The sequence below is a fragment of the Arvicanthis niloticus genome, chromosome 13 (assembly GCF_011762505.2).
Source record: "Arvicanthis niloticus isolate mArvNil1 chromosome 13, mArvNil1.pat.X, whole genome shotgun sequence".
Lineage (NCBI taxonomy): Eukaryota > Metazoa > Chordata > Mammalia > Rodentia > Muridae > Arvicanthis > Arvicanthis niloticus.
Window position 1 is genome coordinate 58,738,955 of NC_047670.1, and position 18,872 is coordinate 58,757,826.

Genomic DNA, 18,872 nt, shown 5'->3' on the forward strand with positions numbered 1-18,872 from the left:
TGTTTAGGCGGTGACATCGTTACTGTTCCCTGCTCTCACCCAGGGTCACAGTAAGAGAAAACTTAAAGCTTAAAGAGGACCGGAGAGCTGTAGACAAAGCTTTGGGGGTGGGGGGAAGAAAGCAGCTGTGAATGATTGAGGAAATCGATACAATTAAGGAGAAGCCTTCCACTCTGCACTGGATGTCAGGCTTTGTCAGCAGGCCCTCACTCATCTCACAACTTGTGAATATGCAAATTCATTTAAAAGAAGAAATACTGTGGTGCTTTTGAATAGGAATGTCTCCCCCCCCCCCCCCAACCAAGTCCCCAGAACTCCTGTTTGAATCCTTGGTCCATAGGGAGTGGCACTTTTAGGAGGTGTGGCTTTGTTGGAATGGGTGTGGCCTGTTGGAAGAAATGTGTCACTATGGGGGCGGGCTTTGAGGTTTCAGTATCTCAGTTTGCTTCCTGCTGCTTATGGATCCAGAAATCTCTCTAGCATGATATCTGCCTGCAGGCCACCATGCTCCCTGCCATGATGATAACGGACTGAACCTCTGAAACTGTAAGCCAGCCCCAATTAAATGTTTTCCTTTATAAGAGTTGCTGTTGTCACGGTTTCTCTTCACAGCAATAGAACCCTAAGAACAAGACTGAGCTTGGACTGCCCAGCTAAAGGAATTCCTTGTCCCCAAACAACTGCCTGGGGCAGTGTTGCTCCAGGTTCAGTCCCAAGGCACACAGAACTCTCTGTGCTGTGGAGAATGGGCCAGATCACATCTCGAGCTGACACAGAACTTGGCACTGTTGTCAACATGGTGCTAAGTCTGAAGATTTGCAAGACGCCAAGGGTTATGAAGGCAGGAAGGCTTGCACTAAAGTTCCAGAAATTACTGAGGCAGGACAGCACGTGGCAGAGTTGGATTCATAGGCAGGAGATTCTGAGATGTCACAGTAAAACTGATGCCTAAGTCATAGTGGAGACATTAGGACCATGTTAGGTCTCCAGTAGAGTGCCACAGGCATGGTGTGTGTGTGTGTGTGTGTGTGTGTGTGTGTGTGTGTATCTGGCTCAAGAGAGAGGCTATGTGTGCTTCTGGCGAGGTAGGGGTACCCGTGCCCACTGGAATTCAGGTAAAACCAGCACGAGACTCAGATGCTGGGCATGGGGTTGCAGGGCCCAGGGCTTATCTTGCTGAAGCCATTCTTGCTTGTTGCTTCTCCATTCTACCCTTTGGAATGGGGCCACTTACTCTATCTGTGTTGGAAGTATGCAACCTAATTATTTTAGACTTAAGAAATCTTGAGTCTCAAAGGAAACTTTTGGGACTTTGACAGTATTTTAGAAAAATTTAAATTACATTTTATTCGTTTTTTATTTGGTTATTTTTATTCATTTATTTTGTATACATGGATGTGTGTATGAGAGAGAAAGAGCATGAGAGAGAGAGAGAGAGAGAGAGAGAGAGAGAGAGAGAGAGAGAGAGAGATCTTTTCTTCTACCACACGGGTCCCAGAGACTGACCTAGATCATCAAGCTTGTAGCGTCCACTTCACCAAATGACCAACGAACATCTCAATAGCCTGAGATTGGGCTTCTGAGCAGTGCTGAGGATATTAAAGATTAGGGGACTGCTGAGGTTGAATTGAAAGAATGATGGATTGTATTATGAGATGACCAGGCCCTTTTGAGGCCAGTGTGGAATGTTATGATTTAAAAGCAATATGTTTGGGTATTAGTGTGACAAGGTGTCTTAGGGTTTTATTGCTGTGACCAAGGCAACTCTTATAAAGGAAAACATTTAGTTGGGGCTGGCTTACAGGTTCAGAGGTTCAGTCCATTATCATCACAGCAGGAAGCATGGCAGTGTGCAGACAGACATGGTGCCGGAGGAGCAGAGAGTTCCACCTCTTGATCTACAGGTAGCAGAGGGAAACTGGGTGTCACAGTGGGCGGAGGTTGAGCATAAATATTACCTCAAAGCCCGCCTCCACAGTGACACACTTCCTCCAACAAGGCCACACCTACTCCAACAAGGCCACATCTCTATGGGCCAAGCACACACACACACACACACACACACACACACACACACACACAAGTCTATGGGGGGAGCATTCCTATTCAAACCACCACACAAGGTACATACTTAAAATTGCTAATCAACCTGACTAGCTTTAAGAGTCAACTAGCTTTAAAGTGCTTTAACATCCTTTGACTTCCAAAGCAGTGTCCTGAGTCTGCGCCCTTTGCAAAAACAGGATGTGAGAGTCTCTCGTGGGGCAGCTGCTGCTGAGAGGTCCCTGTCCCACAAACTCAGCTCACGCTAGCCAAGTGCGGATTCCGACTAACAAGGCTGTATAATAGAAACTCCAGGACAAGCACAGACATGTGAGCCATACACTGGCTCACGTAAGAAGTGACGTGGAATAAAATACGCTCAACTCACCCATGTTCCTCGCAATCATTGTGAACACTATGGAGAGAAGAAGGGGCAGAGTGAGAGCAAGGGACACAGGGAATAAAGACGAGGATCGAGGATTGAACCAGAGAAGACATGGAAAAGGCTCTCTAGGTGATCTGACTTGAGAACACAAGCCAGTAAGACAAGGCCTTGGTGACATGAAGGAAAAGCATAAAAACTACAGGGAAAGTGACACAACGGATCCCAGAGATGATGAGCCAGGTAGAAGCAGCAAAGGGAACGCTGGGCCTTGGCAAGAACCATACTGTATGGAAGACACAGGATGCCCAAGTAAAACATGACACAGAAACTGGAGAGTAAGATCATGAGAGAAGGCAGAGATGTGGACAGCAGAGATGGTTTAACAGAAGGATACAAGTCACTGTACCCCTGATGCCCAAACCTAGAAAATGCAAGACTTACATATATATAATCTCAAACCAAAAGGGAACCCTTTGAAGAATTAAATTTGCAAACAGAAGATTCACAATGTTCTAGAAAATGTCTGCAGAAGGCTCAACGATAAGACATGCCCTGCTCTGCTACTGAAAATCAAAGTTTTACAACCAGCTAGAGAAAGCCAACCATCACTAAGAAAGGGAGTAAGCAGGCCTCGGGTTCACCGACACAGGCAGGGGACTGGAGCAAGTGGCCTTCAGAAAGAGAAACATGTTACTCTTGGTTATTACATCCAGCCAAGGTGGAACCATCATTTCCTTGGGTTTGTGTGTGATTTCTATCCTGCCGATGTTCCCAAGTGACAGTAAATTTCTTGTAAAATAGCCTATGGCCTAATCTTTACAAGAGCCCCCTTGCAATTCCTCATTGCTATCCAGTGCACAGGAAGGGGCCAGGGTGAGGCTGACGGTGCCTCTTTCTGAATGGTGGCAGCAGTTCGATGGCTTACTTCAGCCTTCAGCTTGTCTGTGAGTGCCTGGTAGGGCTTCAGGAGATGAGAAGAGATGACAAACCCATGCTCAGCTGTGCCTGGATTCAGGTGAGTCCAAACAGCAGAGTCCTGGAACCAGCTCCCAGCAGTCTGGGTTAGCAGAACCAGCCAGAGCCTGTACAGTGGTGTTTTGGCTTGCTTGGAAGGCTGCGCTCTGTCACAGGTGTGCCCTGAGGAGATTTGCTAAGTAGCCTTATAAAGCATGACCAGACCATAAGTACAGGTTATAATCCAATCACAGGGAGTAGCCCCAATCAGGGGACAGGAAAAAGTTCAAGTGACCTGAGTGTCCTGCTATGTGACTCAAACATTCTTCCCAAAGAAGTGGGCCAAGCTGTTCAGAACCGCCAGCAGCTGGACAGCTCCAGGCAGACTGTTAATGCTGCTGAGACAAGACTCTGGGCAGGTGGGGAAGCTTCCCCTTTGAGGACAGCATGTACACACAGATGTATCTAATGTAGTCACAAGCTCCTCTACTCTGTCCTCTCGGGTTGGCTTCTTCCCCACTCATGGAGAAGGCTTCACCATTCGAAATCTTTAAAGGTCAGAAGCAGCAGAAAGAAGAACAAATGATACCCAGAGGACAGTCTGTGAGTTCGGGGGACATCCTAGGTTCCAGTCCTATGCTGAACCATATGCATTTCCTTTGTGGAGCTCACTGTTCACAGATATACATATTTCTGTGTGGATTCATGTGTCTGTGTTTGTGTGTGTCCGTGTTCGTGTCCTTGTGTGTCCCTATGTTTTGTGTGTGTGTGTGTGTGTGTGTGTGTGTGTGTGTGTGTGTGTGTGTGCAGTTGCCCACAGAAGCCAGAAGAAGGTGTTGGATCTTCTGGAGCTGGGGTTAAAGGCAGATGTGAGGCCTCTGACATGGGTTCTGGGAACAGAATTTGGCTTCTCTATAAGAACAGTAGGTGCCTTTAACCATTGCCCGCCCCCAGCCCCTTTCTTTCCTTCAGCCCTCATGTTTTTCTTATAAATAATGGCATCATGGGTATCTCTGTAGTGGGTACAGTTTCAATATTGGGATATAATTCCTTAGGGAATAATTACAAGGGAAAAACAAAACAAACAAACAAATAGTAGAACCCTTAGTGACATGCTAGGGAAGTCCTTACCTGCATTGGACAGTAGGTATTTAAAGTTGGCATCATTTTTAATGCTAAGATTCTTCAGGAAAGCGTTGTAGTCCACTGCAGGGGTGTTGTTGATGTCGTACTGTTTCAAGAATCTGAAACAAGAGACATTTCCTGAAGTCAGGCAGAGCCAAGGCAAGTCTGGACAGACGTGCTTATTACAAGCTCTGCTTTATATGGGGTCAGCACGGATTTCTTTCTAGCTGTAGCTGCCCTTAACAACACCATGTGAAATACTGCTGTTGGGATTCTTAAATGCAGGTAGCCGGGAGATGGAGATGGGGAGATGGTTCAGTCAGCAAAAGCCCTTGCTATGCTAGGGCAAGGACCAGAGTTCCATCCACAGAACCTACACAAAACAGGACAGCCTGGGCATTTGTCTAGAGTCCTAGTGATGGGGAGGTAGAAGCAAGTAGACTCCTCTGCTCATAGACCAACCAGTTTATCCTCCTTAGGGAGTTCCAGGCCAGTGAAAGACCCTGTCTAAAGCAAGCAAGAAAACAAATACATTAAAACAACAACAAACTGTTTCAAAACAAAAGGAAAAACAAATAAATAAAAGGTAGGCAACCCCTGGGTCTCCAGACACACACATGCACATATACACATATAGACTAAACATGCAGACACTTGAGAGAGAGCATTACAGGCTTGCAGAGACATACACAGAGAGACCGAAAGTCCAGGGCCCTTCTTGAGAATTCCCCAGACACAAAATCCTACAGATTTCTTCCCTTCCTTGTTGGAAGAGAGAGGACAGCAGATCCCAGGGCCCAAGAGGCCCTCTCCTTGCCAGACAGCAGGAGCAATGACACCCTCCTGTAAGAAGCAGAGAGATAGGGATCTGACTATTGAGCCAGCGAGACTCACACTTCTGTAACCAAGGACCCCAGGGTGTGAAGAGTGGAGGATGGTAAGCAGGTGATTCTTATAACTGACAGAAGCCTATCACCACAGGAGACTGAAACCTCAGCCCAGAGAATCACACAGTCTCCAAACAGCAAATGGCAGAGGGAGTCCAGCTGTTCTGAAAGCATTTATGCTGTCTACATATAGTAAGTCTTTTTTTTTTTTTTTTTCTGTTTATTTTGAGACAGGGTCTCGCTATGTAACCCAGGCTGGCCTTGAATTTGCTATGTTCTAGCCTTGATCTCCAAGTGCTAGAGCTTAGGACTACCGCATCCAGCTTAGAACAAGAAAACTGAAAACACACACATAACACCTCTGTGCCTCTAGAACACACCGAGATAAACGGGATGCTTTGGTTTGTAATGTGTTTTCTATTATTCAGATCTGTGTGTGATAAACACTTTTCTAGATGATTTCTGGGTTACTACATTTCTAAAAGAATTCACAGTTTTTAAATGTTTGGTTATATTCTCCCCATATGTGTTGGTTTCTATAATTATCTAATTTCATGCTTTCTCAAAATTTAGTAATTAATACTTAAAGTATTTGTTATTTTTCTGGTTTCCAGATTGTACAGGGAGCACCATAAACTCCTTCCCCACTGTTCCGCTCTTCCACTTTGATGAAGCTTCCCATTGTCCCTAATAGGAAAACTTATCCAGAGAGATGATGGCTGCCAGATGTTAACTCAGAAACTCCCTCAACAGCCCCTGATTTCCTTTCAGCCCTGATCCTGTGAAAACATCCCAGAAGCTTGAGACCTGGAAGGCAGTACCTGCCAGTGTCTGCATAAGTCTTGTGAGGCTTTGGCCAGCATGCTGCTCAAGCAAGGCCGAGGAGCTTGGTGAAGATTCACCCAGTACTGAAGATGCCGTGCAATTGCAGTATCCCAGCAGCCAGGGTCTGCCTACAAGAGAATCCTGGCTTGGGCTAAGGACCTGGAGTTCTAGGCTCAGAAACCTTCTGTATGCCGGGCGGGCGGTGGTGGCGCACGCCTTTAATCCCAGCACTTGGGAGGCAGAGGCAGGTGGATTTCTGAGTTCGAGGCCAGCCTGGTCTACAGAGTGAGTTCCAGGACAGCCAGGACTACACAGAGAAACCCTGTCTTGAAAAAAACCAAAAAAAAAAAAACCAAAAAAAAAAAAAAAAAGAAAAAGAAAAAAGAAACCTGCTGTATGCATGTGGGGGGAGATGGAAGCCCATGGTAGTAAGCCGGGGAGAAAGCACTTTAAATCGAAGCCTGGCCCTGAACAGAAAGGCAGGGTCTCAAAAGGCTTTTTGCAGGGCTGGCTGGGGAACTAGCTCAGCCTATATAATGTTTGATATGCTGGATGACAATATAACTTTGATCCCCAGAGCCCATAATCACAGAGTTGGGAAGTAGACGAAGGTGAGTCCTTGAGGCCCACTGGCCAGCCAGTCTACCCTAAGTAATGAGCCTCACCGGCTAGCCAGCCTAATCAGTGAGCCTCAGGTCTCACTGAGAAATTCTGCTTCAGAAAACAAGGTGGTCAGTTCTGGAGGAATGAATGTGGCTGACCTCTGGCTTCTCCAGGCATGTGTACACACATGCAGGCATGCGTATGTAAACACACACACCCTCACAGACGTACAATAAATATGTCTAAAAGTTTTCACAGAAAGAGCTTAGATGAACCTGCTTTTAAGACACTAACCCAAGGACACTAGGCATCAAGGCCGGGTGGGTGCACGGTCTGAAGAAAGCAGCAAGTAAGTGGGGCTCACGGGAGGCTAAATTTAGGGAGATTGGGGATCCCTGTGAGCCCTTGAACCTCTCCAGCATGGCAACCTGGAAAAACCCCTTTCAGACAACCCTAGTATACACAGGCTGGCCTTCTATGGTTTGCTCCATTACAGGGCTTCTTATAGATGATTTCATATAGATTCAATAGATTCATAGATTGAAATACTTCAGCCTAGAGAGAGATGGGATGGAGGGATCCCGGGAGGGAAAATCAGTGCTCAGGTTGGAGGACAGTGCTGACGAACCTGATGGTGAGTTCATCTCTGGCCTTAGGTTTTACAGAGGTACTGCAGGCAAACAGCAACTGTCTAGAAGTTGTAACAGTATCCCAGCTCATCATGTCTGTGACACTGTCTACTGAGATGAACACCCAACACATGCAAGCATAACACAGGCCTGCCGCACACATTACATCATGTCTTCATCCCCACGCTGTGGGGTGGGCTTCTCGGTGCCTATCCCATTTCCTACATGCGTGCATGCATGTATATGTGTGCATGTGTACGCCTGCAGCTGTGTGTGTGTGTGTGTGTGTGTGTGTGTGTGTGTGCATGTGCGCACGCACGAGTGCACACGTGCGTGTATATCTGCACAAACGTGCTGGTGAATATGGGTGGATAGGCATGTGTGTATGGAGACCAGAGGATGACCTCCTCAGCTATTATCTTCAGGTGCCATCCTCCTGTTTTTGTTGTTTTGTTTTCATGGCTGAAACAGTCTCTCATGGGCCTGAAACTCAGCAAGGAGGCTACACTGGCTGGAGGGTGAACCCCAGAGATCCACCTGTTTCAACCTCACAAACTCTGGGGTTACAACAAGCCCATGCCACCACACCCCCTGTTTTTCTTCTCTTTAATGTGGTTACTGGGGATCAAACTCGGGCCCTCTTGCTCACAGGGCCAGCACCCTGCAGTCTGCGCTATTTCCCCAGCCCCCTCAACACCTACTTCTTTAAGAGAAAATGGAGTCCTGGAAATACCTTGGTGCTCCAGGAATGGAGATGCCAGCATAGTTTGACTTCAGAGCCTGGACATTCTTACCACACCAAGCACCTAGTGCAGATCTCAAACAGAAGGAAGATGCTAGACCAAACTACTGAAAAGGCCATTTGCACCCTGCTCCAAACTGCAAAGGGCAAAGCAGGTACAGGCGACAGCATCTTCTGGGATTCCCATGAGGAAGGCACTAAAGCCCCGCCAGAAATCAGCTTCTGTGTGCGTCTACAGGAACCAATTCTATTTCGGAACGTTGTTCAGGGCCGTGGTGAGAAAATACCATTGTTTCTGGGGCTTGAAAGGAATCTCGAATAAAAATTTGCAGAGTTCTTTATTATTCAATACTTAAGAGATGGGGAAACAGAGAGTAATTTTATATATATATATATATATATATATATATTTACTAGGTTGGAGACTGCAGTGCCAAACACAAGGTTTATTGTCAAATAAAAGCCCGCTTTGTTTCTGACGGCCTGTTTTAGAAGAGGTCTGCCTCCGCTCTGTAATTGCACACACACAAAATTATTTAATTTGTTTTGTTTGGATCTTATTCTGGACACTTTCCCAGCCAGAAAGGATATAAAAATTAAAACATCTATTATGCCTTTTATATTCTAAGGTAGGTTATAAAGGGGAAGAGAGAAGAATACATATTCAAAAGTAGGAAGGATCCATTTTTTTTTTTAAGCCTCTGGTTGTGAGCCCCATCAGAGCTAATGTCACACGCCCTCTGTGCTTCCTTGCTATGGGTGAAGTCCCTCTACTGCCTGCAGCCCTGATCTTGTCTATAGGAGAGGTGTCAGAAGCCGGGGCTTTGGGAGCAGCCTGAAGGGTCCAGGCACCCCTGAGCCACTAGGACATGAGCCAAGGCCCACCAACCACATGACACTGAGCCGCCTTTCTACATAGGTACACACGTGTATGTCGGCATTATATATTGGGTTTTTCCATATTAATTTATAAGCACACTGAGAGGCCAACAAAAATAGGTTAACAAGGGGAGAAGACAGAATACTCTTTATGGCGGAAGGTACTCAGAATATACAAACTGCTTATTTCAGGACTCTCACTGAGCGGTTTTGGACTAATGAATTGTGGGTATCTGATACCCCAGGAAGCAGAGGTAAGGCCCAGAGAGGTGTCTGTGCTCAGAGAAGAGGTTGGGAATGGGTGGAAAGAGGGTATCCTCTCAGCTGGGCACTTCATAAAGAAACACCACAGAGCCCTCCTCCAGAGCTTCTCACTCAAAACTCACACGCAAAGCAGGAGCCAAGCATCTGGCCACTTTTGAGTGCTGTGCTGCTGCCTGAGTCAGGAGCAGGTGGTGGCATCTGGCAAGTGCCAGGAAGCAGATAAATACTTTGTGTTAGTCCCTATCCTCTGTTACAACCTGCTGCCCCAAGGAACAATGTCCTCTAAGGAGAAGGATGTTGAAGGAGGCAGACCCCAGGGCAGGAGCCAACAGATGAGTGAATTTCAACACTGCCCCCCCCCCCTTTGCCCCAGGCCTGGTGTCAAGCTCACTGTGAATTGGAATCACACAGGATTCCAATGCACTCCGCAGGAGGGAATAGCAGCAGGCGGTGGGGCAGCAGTAACTATGCAGATCTACAAGCTGGATGGCGGGTGCTCACCACAGCCTCCTCAAGGAACAAGAGGAGCGAGGTCCCACTACTGAGAAGTCGCAGTCTCAGGAACCTGGGAGTAATGTCCAAAATGAGATGAGGGGAGAGCTACGGAGGGAGGGAGGGGCCCAGCAACCTGCCACTGTCATCCAGTCCTGGCCCTGGCGGCAGGGTCACCACACCCTTGCCACTCACGTTTCATAATCCTCATCCTTCATCTTGAGGCAGAATGTCTCCAGAACCCGCCTTAGCTCCTGGGGCTGCACCGAGCCTGTGTTGTTGGTGTCAATGAGCTGGAAGACTTTCCTGATGGTCCTCATGTTTCGGAAGATCTGCGGAATAAAAAGGGGATTTGGAGAAGTCAAGAGGCCCAATGGTAAAACCTCAAATGGCAACAAATATGTAGGAGCTTTTTCTTTCTTTCCTTCTCTTTCTTTCTTTCTTTTTTTTTTTTTTTACTATTTTTTTGTAAAATAAAATGTTTTCAAAGATTCACTGCAGTACACAGTACACATTGCACAATGACATCTTTGGAAAAAAAAGAACATTTTGCGTATATTGAGAGTCTGCAAGGCAATTGTCTCAGTAAATGGTCTTAGTAAGTTTGTAAAAAAAATCTCTTTTTAATGTAAAGCAGTAAGTCTCATACACAATTCATCCCCTCTTAGGGCCGTATGAAAAACTCTTTTCTGCTAATTGATGCTGAAAAACTAGTCCTGGCATAGCTGGACTTGTGTGATTTTTGCTTTTCATGGCCATATGCGAACTATTTTTACTGCGAGCTGGAAAATCTGACGGTCTATTTCAACCTCTCAATTTTTTTTTTTTTTTTTTTAAGATACCACAGAAAAGTTTTTGCAACGATCTCTGAATTCAGCAAATGAGAGTCACCGTGTGAAATGTTTGGCAGGGTCCTTACAAGGACAGGAGCTGGGTCTATGTGCTGATTAGACATCCATGGGGTCATCTGAGCACTCAGAGCCCCGGCCGGAGAGTGCTCCCAGCCCACTGGGTCTGCATCTCCAGATATAGAAACCGAGGTCCAAGGAGGCCTGACTCAACAGCTCACGGCTAGACAACATGATGCCATCTTTGAGCTCCGGCCTGGCTTTTCATGGCCTTCCCCTGAAGGAAGGCTAGACACGCAAACACAGTGTCACCAGAAGAAAACAGCAGCTGGGAGTAAGAGCCAGATATGGGTGGACAGAGGCATAGGCCTTCAAAGGAATATAAACACTTCTGGGTAGTGTGGTCTGGGAGGCTTCCTGTAGGAGGTGGCATTGAGCTAGCAGGAGTGACTGACTATAGAGGGCACTCTCAGGAAAGAGAGAAACAAGAGAAGTCTGGATTCTAGGGGAGCTGATTCCATAGTCAGAGGAATGGATCTGGCCATGTCTAGCCTGGATTCTAAGGAACTTTAGCAAGCCTCAGAGTGAGAGAACCACTAGGAAGCAAGTGGGTCCCCCTTTCCTCAAGGTTTTCTCCACAGGTTCCTAGGCCATCCTACATTGATGGAGCCTGGCCTGGACGGCCATAAGACAGTCCCTCTTGTAGCCTCTTCAGGGCAGCCGTCCTCAGTCTTTGGCAGGAGGAGTCAGGAGCTGGGTAGGGTGAGTGATCTCCTGAAGCTTCTCCCAGGCTTACCTCTGCCTCACCCTGGCCACTTGTCCCTCCACCTAGTGCTCTACCCCTCCTGCTGCAGGTGCCAGGGTCACATGAGTCCCCGTGTCTATGCCAACCATCCTTCTGACACCTGAGCTCCCTTCCAGAGGCCACAGTTCCGACTCAAGCTTTGTGTTGTGTTGGTACCCATGGCCACTGACCCTGCAAGGTCAAGGTGTCTGTCACCTCTGCTCTCTAGCTCACCCCCTCCAAAGCCGGGTCCCCTGCTTACAAGGACCTCTCCCCTGTGTTCTCTCTGCCTGTTCTTCCTCTCAGCACCCCTAGAATGTGTCAGCCCCCCCTTTTTCCTACCTCCTCAGCTCTGAATGAATCCAACCCATGATCTATTCCAAAGTAATGTGTGTGTGTGTGTCTGTGTGTATGTGTGTCTCTGTGTATATGTCTGTGTGTATGTATGTGTATGTATGTGTGTGTGTGTATGTCTGTGTATGTGTGTGTGTGTGTGTGTGTGTGTGTGTGTGTGTGTGTCTGTGTGTGGCCTATGCTTTAAACTCAGGTGCCCACAACCCCAAGAAGTATCAATTCCCCTAAATCTGGTACAGGCAGTTGAGAGCCACCTGATCTGGATGCTGGGAATCAACCTCCAGTCCTCCACATGAGCATACTCTTACTGGCTGAGCCACCTCTTCCGCCCCTTTACTATGCTCCCACAGGAGGCCTGATGCACCTGGAGAGGCAAGTGCCAATGAGTGCGTCCTGCTCCCTTGACCCTGACCAGGGACTGGTCACTGGACTGGGCACTGCATTCTGAGTCTTCTCTGCCACTGTAGTATATACACACACACATGCACACAAGCGTGCACACATACACACACTGTAGGGGTGGGGGAATACATATGCATACATGAACATACATATGCATACATGCCCACAACATTCATACACTTATTTCAGCTCTAACATTTCTGTTGACAGTGCTGGTGACAGAGCCCAGGACCTTGCATACACTAGGCAGGTGTCCCTACTGAGCCACCCCAAGCCCATCCCTATCTTCATGTTCCCAGTCTTAAAGCCCTACCCCACCCTGCCAAGCTGGCTGGCTGCTTATGGAGAGCACAGCTGAGTCCAGATAAGAACACCCAGCTGCCTGTGTGTCACGTGCCAGTGACCCCTCAGCTTTCCCAGACCAGAACCACACTTCCTCCAATCCTCTGACCCCAGGGATGGCAGATCCACTGCCTTTTCTCTGGTACTCACTCTAATACAGCCCATCTGGATAGCCCCTCACACTTCCTCACTCTTCACAAGACTCCTCAGAAGGTCACAGGACCCTTGCTGTCCTTGCAGTCCCTCAGAATGCATTAGCTGCCCTGCAGGAGACTCTCCCCGCTGGCCCTGGTCTATGTGCCACTGGCTGGAATGTTCATGCTCAGGAAACTCTGCTGCTAAGTCCTTGTCCACTTCTTCTGGGAACGCGGAGGAGGACAGGAGCGACACTATGCTTTACAGTCCCATGGCAACCCATATGGGTCTTCTGCGTGGAGAGCCGTGAGCCACAAACCTGGCACAGAGCTCGCGCCCACCAGAGGTACCTCTCCAAGTTCCTTATCACTTGTCAGACGGAAGTTTGGCAGCAGCCACAGAAGGGAGCTGCAGATGGCGAGACTTAGCAGAGGCATCAGAGTGAGGGTCCCGGTGAACAGGACCGGTCCCAGTCGGTATGGGGTGGGCAAGAATGGGAAAGGAACTAGAAAGTAAATGGCCAGGGGTCCAGCAACAATGACCAAGTCTACTCACCCTTCCCTGCCCCCTCCCCTGCCATTGTGAGAGACTTCTCGGGGACTGGAAGACTATGAGACCCTGGATGATCACAGCCTCTTTCTCCCTTCCTCTGTCCCAGCTGTGAGGCCAGCCTTAGCCTTGCTTAGTGTAAGCCACTACACACCTCTCCAATTCTGGTGTTTTGTGCTCGCTAGCCCCTCCCCGCCTTCACACACGCCTGCTCAGAGGGGAGCCAGAGCTCACCTTCACCCTGTTCTGACCACTCCCCTTGTTTCTCTACTTACCCACTGACAGCCTGTGTCCCAGGCTCACTTCCTGTATGGAACATGATCCTGCTCTAACCTAATGTGACGTCTTTGGAGCTCAAAACTTCCTGGGCTCAACAGGCTGTAAACTGTTGCCCAGAAAGCCCTTCCCTTGCCCTCTGCTCTCCAATGAGGCAGGGTTTGCTTTTCTGTTGCTGTAGGAAAATATTCTGACCAAAAGCTACTTAAGGAAGAAAGGGTTTATTTCAGTTTGTATTTCAGTCCATCACTGAGGGAAGTCAGGGCAGGAACTGAAGCAGGACCACAGAGGAAAAGTGCTTACTGACTTGCTCTCTGGCTCATGCTCAGCTGCCTAGGGATGGTGCCGCCCACAGAGGGCTGGGTCTTCCCATGTCAGCTATCAACTAAGACACAGCCACCAGCCAATCTGCTTCAGACAATTCCTCCATTGAGGTTCCCTCTTCCCAAGTGGCTCTAGGTTGTGCCAAGTTAACAATCAAAAACTAACAAGGGATTTTTTTTAAAAAAGGAATCAAACTTACAAAAATAAATTTATTTTTATTAGTTAAAAGAAAAATAAAACTAACAAGGCAGTCTGGTACCTTCTCTCCAGCTTTTTTTTTTCTCTAACCACCCTTCCAGTTTATCACTGTCCCCTGATACTGACCTTGGGTTATTCTGGTAGCCTCCCTTGGGAGAAGAAAGGCCATGCCCACCCCCTGCCTGACTCTGCTCTGTCCTAGACTTTTACAAGCCTTGGCGTCCCTTGGGGGAGGAGTGGGTACAAATTACCAAAGGGGGAGGGGTGAGCTAATCCTGGCTGCCCCATCCAAACCTAGCACACTTCTTAGAAAGAAAAGTGTGGAGCTCATATCTGCCCCAACAGCTTACCTTCCTCAGGCTCACCTCTGTGCTGGCCTCCCTCCCTAAAGGAAACCTAACTTTCATGTAGGTATGTGAACCACTGCCCACCACCCAGTTTTACACACCTGCAAGCTAAAATTGGCATTAGAAGTTTTAAATGGTTGGGAAGAAAATCAAAAGAAGTCATGTGAAGTAACATGAATTTCAAATTTTAGTGTCCACAAATAGATGTGAAGGACTCAGCCACGCCTATTCATTTGCATACTGTTGGGACTCAGCCACGCCTGTTCATTTGCATACTGCTGGGGCTGCTTTCCCCCACCAGGACCCAGGCAGCAGGCTGGAAAGGTCCTGGGGACACAAAGACCAGGTATACTCTGCCCTCTCCACCTCTGTGCAGAATAAGACCACTGGACACTGCTCTCCTACCTACACCTCTCTTGCAGACAGCGGAATAGTCAAGATATTTCAGGGACAATGCATGTACAGGGAGTATGGAGGATTTAAGCAGACAGCTGAAAGCCAAGTATGGTCGCACTCCAGTGGCTGAGGCAGTGGAATGCCAGAAGTTTGAGATCAGCCTAGGTATGTATTGTCTAAAAAAAAAAAAAAAAAAAAAAAAAGGAAAAAAAGCAGACAAACAAAAGATCAATGCAGTAACATTTTTACCACTCGTGGGGGTTCACACCTGCAATCACAGCACTTGGGAGGTACAGCCAGGAGAGCCAGGAGTTCAAGGGCTACAAAGAAAAACCCAAACATCACTAATCACAACTTGAAGTTAAGAGCGTGGAAGGCAGACATCCACCTGGGAGGTTGTCCCCCAATGCTGTCCCTCAGTGTTCCCTTCTGATCATTCATTGTCCCATCCTCTGGGAACGGCTCTGGGAACGGACTTCTTCCCAGCTCTACCTCAACCCGATGAGGGACATGCGAGGCGGCATGCAATCAACGGCCTCGAGTTTGTGCTGACTGCTCCCTGTTTTTTTCTTTTTTAGCAAAGGAACAGAATTTAAAGTACCATGTCCTGTAAAGCATTTAAATGACTTTTAAGAGGTCAATTTAGCTCTGGTGGTAGCTGCTGTCCAGGGGGAAAGGCTCAAGACAGGGTGCTAAGTGAACAATTAGCATGCTCTCACATTAAGGAACAGGAAATGGCTGGACTAGGAAGACACTGCTCAACCTGGTCCCCCATTCTAACACAGCAAAAGCCTAGAGGAGGAGGAAGGTTGGAGTGGATGAATGGTGGCTGGTGTGTGAGTTACTTGTCTCGTTGCCACATTAAAATATCTGACAAACAATGTAGGGAAGGAAGTGCTTATTCTGTTCCTCAGTGGAAGGTGACAGAAGCGTGAGGCAGCTGAGGTCACACTGTACCTCTGGGAAGCAGGGGGTGTGAACGTTGGCGATTGGCTCACTGTCTCCTTTCCATTCAGTCCAGGACCCCAGCCCAGGGGATGATACCGACCACAGTCAAGATCTTCCTGCCTCTCTAATCTAATCCAGACAGTAGCTCATAGGCAGGCAGGCCCAGAGGTTATTCCCCAGGTGATACGAGATCTTACAAAGCTCACAAGCAATAGTAACCACTAGAGATGGTCAAGGGGATGGATGGTGGCTGTGTAAACAGACAGGCAGATGATGGCTGGATAATGGCTAGATGGCTGGCTGGACAGGTAAATTTCACATAGATGACGGACTGAGATATGTGGGTAAATAGGTAGATAGATGAGGTGGATAGGTGGCTAATTGGCTAGCTGGATAGATGTATGGATGTTGGATAAATATGTAGGCATATTAATAGATAGAGGAATCCATTGGTGGATGGACTGATAGGTAAATCTGACTATATATATGTATCACATATGGATATATAGGTATATAGGTGAATGGTTGGTTAGACTAATGGACTGTGGCTAGATTAATAGACAATGGCTGTTTAGCGAGCCATGGGACAGATGATGGATAGGTGGAAGATAGATGGATGGATGAATATATGGGTTGGTAGATGGATAGATAGATGGACTGGTAGGTGGGATGATGGATAATGGTTGACTATATGTATGTATGCATGCATGTATGTGTACATATGTACATATATGTACATGTGTATGTGCATGTCTGTATGTATGTGTATGCATGTATATATGTATGTATTGTGGCTAAGGTAGGTAGATCGGTGAACAGATGGATTTGTGGATAGATTAATGGAGGTGACTAGCTGCCTGGCTGGCTGATGGGTGGGTGGGTGGACAGACTGACAAATGATAGCTGGCTGACTAGATGAAGGGCTGATGAATGGAGGATGGCTGGATGATATACAGGCAAGTGGATGTACTGGTGGATAATGGTTGGCTGGCTGGCTGCCTGGACAGATAGATGGATGAATGAGTGGGTGGGTGGTAGGCAGGTGAATGAGACATGGATCAGGAATAATCTGGGTGACCTAAGGGGATCTTGTATAGGTGTGTGGCAGGTGGGCATTTCATTTCCATTATGGGGATCTGCTCAGCACCCTCCTGGTAGAGGAACTGAGGAAAGGTTTGGCAAAGGGACACAGTAATGTAACCTGTCTCCCTAATGTGGACAGCATGTACTCGGAGAGCATTCCTGAAGTCTCTGTGGGTTGAGCGGACACCAGGAAAGGTGGTGGCAATCTGTGCTCTGCCGGTCCTCTGGGGCTGCTGGACTGTTTTGAGGCTCCCCAAGCACTGTCCTCAGACCCTACTTCCTAGAGAAGCCACCAAGGAAGGAAGGGTCATGGTCCCTCCTGGATCACAGATGGCAAGACCTGAAGGCATGGGGAACACATATGAGAGACAGGACAGGCAAAAGCCAGCCCAGGAGGGCATCCTGAACTGCTATGCGACAGAGACCTCTAAGCCTAGGGCCTGCACTGGCTTGGCTTCCATCTACATGTGATCCTGCCAAAGGCATCCCTCAGTGACAAAAAGGGGAGCTCTGTGTGGGCCTGCAGAGCAGCATGAGGAGGAAAATCCAACTGCTTCCTATTTGTCCCCCACTGAGCTCAGACAGCTCCATAAACTGCCTGCAGTGGATGCGTTATTACTCGTTATTACTCTGCGGGGCTTTGTTCCAAATGCTTTGTACACAGTGTGAGCTCTGAGAAGAAAAGCCGCAAGCCCAAATAAATACGGCCACCCAGACTTTAGTGTGTGTGTGTGTGTGTGTGTGTGTGTGTGTGTGTGTGTGTGTGTGAAAAGAGAGAGAGAGAGAGAGAGAGAGAGAGAGAGAGAGAGAGAGAGAGAGAGTTCTACTCAGAAGCCATTCATCTTGGATTTTGAGTAAGGATCTCTCACCAGCCTGAGGCTAGCAGGCCAATGAGCCTGAAGGATCCACCTATCTCTGCTTGGCCAGGGCTGGATTTACAAGCACATGTCATCAAACCTGGCTGTAAGCACCCAGACGTTAAAGGGCAGAGAACAGAAACTTTCCTCTCTGGAGCCTAGACTTGTTCTGCCAGCCTGGTTATGAGGAGGCCATTCTAGAGCAAAACTGGGGACTGAATCCTTCTCAGCTCTCTGACCTACTGGCCAACAGGTCCCTCTGCTGGAGACACCTCTTCCTGCCTAGCTCTGATAGAAGCGGGTCAAGAACTTCGTACAAAGAAGCACACACGCTTGCACTTGCACATGCACACACACACACACATGCACACGCACGGGGCATGAGGGGCAGCCTGCAGCCTAAGCCCCGCAGCAGGGAGCTGCCACTACCCCAATCTTGGCTCCCTGCAGTGTGCAAGAGAGCTCTCAGCAGCCACTGCTGTCTGTCTGCCACCTTTCTGTCACCACCACCAAACTCGTTTCAAATTGAACAAGTGAACATTTTGAAATGAGACACCCCCCCTAAAAAAAAAGGATTTCTCTCACAATAAACACATCAATGCTCATTTTCCTTATTATTCTACTTTTGGCTATTTTGTATAAAATCTTTAATTAAAGTTTTTCTTTGAAATTGTCATTATCAACCCAGAAGAAAGGAAGGGGGGGGGGGGGGAGAAAGGAAAAACACAGCTGTGCGCTATGAAGCACTACTCGGGGCTAAATGAACTGGAACGGAGTAGGCGCTTGACGGTTATGTTCTGAGTTTTGGCTCCACGTTCTCAGCAACGCAGTCTGACTTGTCACTTTATATGGATTCCATCTGTTTACACTCTGAGGAGTATTGGCTTCCCACCGTGAACATTTCCTATTTACCAGCTGGTAGAGATGAGCCAAACCAGATAGGAAAAAATTAGACTGCATTCAGAGCCTCATAAACACGGAGTCTCAACTCAGGGACGTGCGGGGGAGTGGCGGCCAGGCATCGCTCACCTCTAACAAAGCCGCATCCCTGCCTGTCTGCCTGAGTCCCTGGGCTCTGCTCACTCTGGCGCTCACCCCCGTAGGCCTAAGACATTGCGTTTTCTTTACTGAGCATATGCATACCCTGATTCTACCCAAAACTGAACAAGCTTACATAAAAAGACATCTGAATGGGATCCAC

The 18,872-nt window shown here is 47.9% G+C and overlaps 1 protein-coding gene across 4 annotated transcripts in view; it reads right to left on the reverse strand.

Annotated features, from left to right (window-relative positions):
- The window catches only part of Efcab6 (EF-hand calcium binding domain 6), a 194,425-nt gene that overhangs the window by 112,108 nt on the left and 63,445 nt on the right, over positions 1-18,872 (reverse strand). For all 4 annotated transcript variants that reach the window (XM_076911766.1, XM_076911767.1, XM_076911768.1 and 1 more), the window contains 2 exons: positions 10,024-10,160; positions 4,514-4,626 (listed from right to left, as the gene is read on the reverse strand). In XM_076911766.1, coding sequence (XP_076767881.1) covers positions 4,514-4,626; positions 10,024-10,160 — 250 coding nt within the window. The remainder of the gene's footprint in view (positions 1-4,513; positions 4,627-10,023; positions 10,161-18,872) is intronic.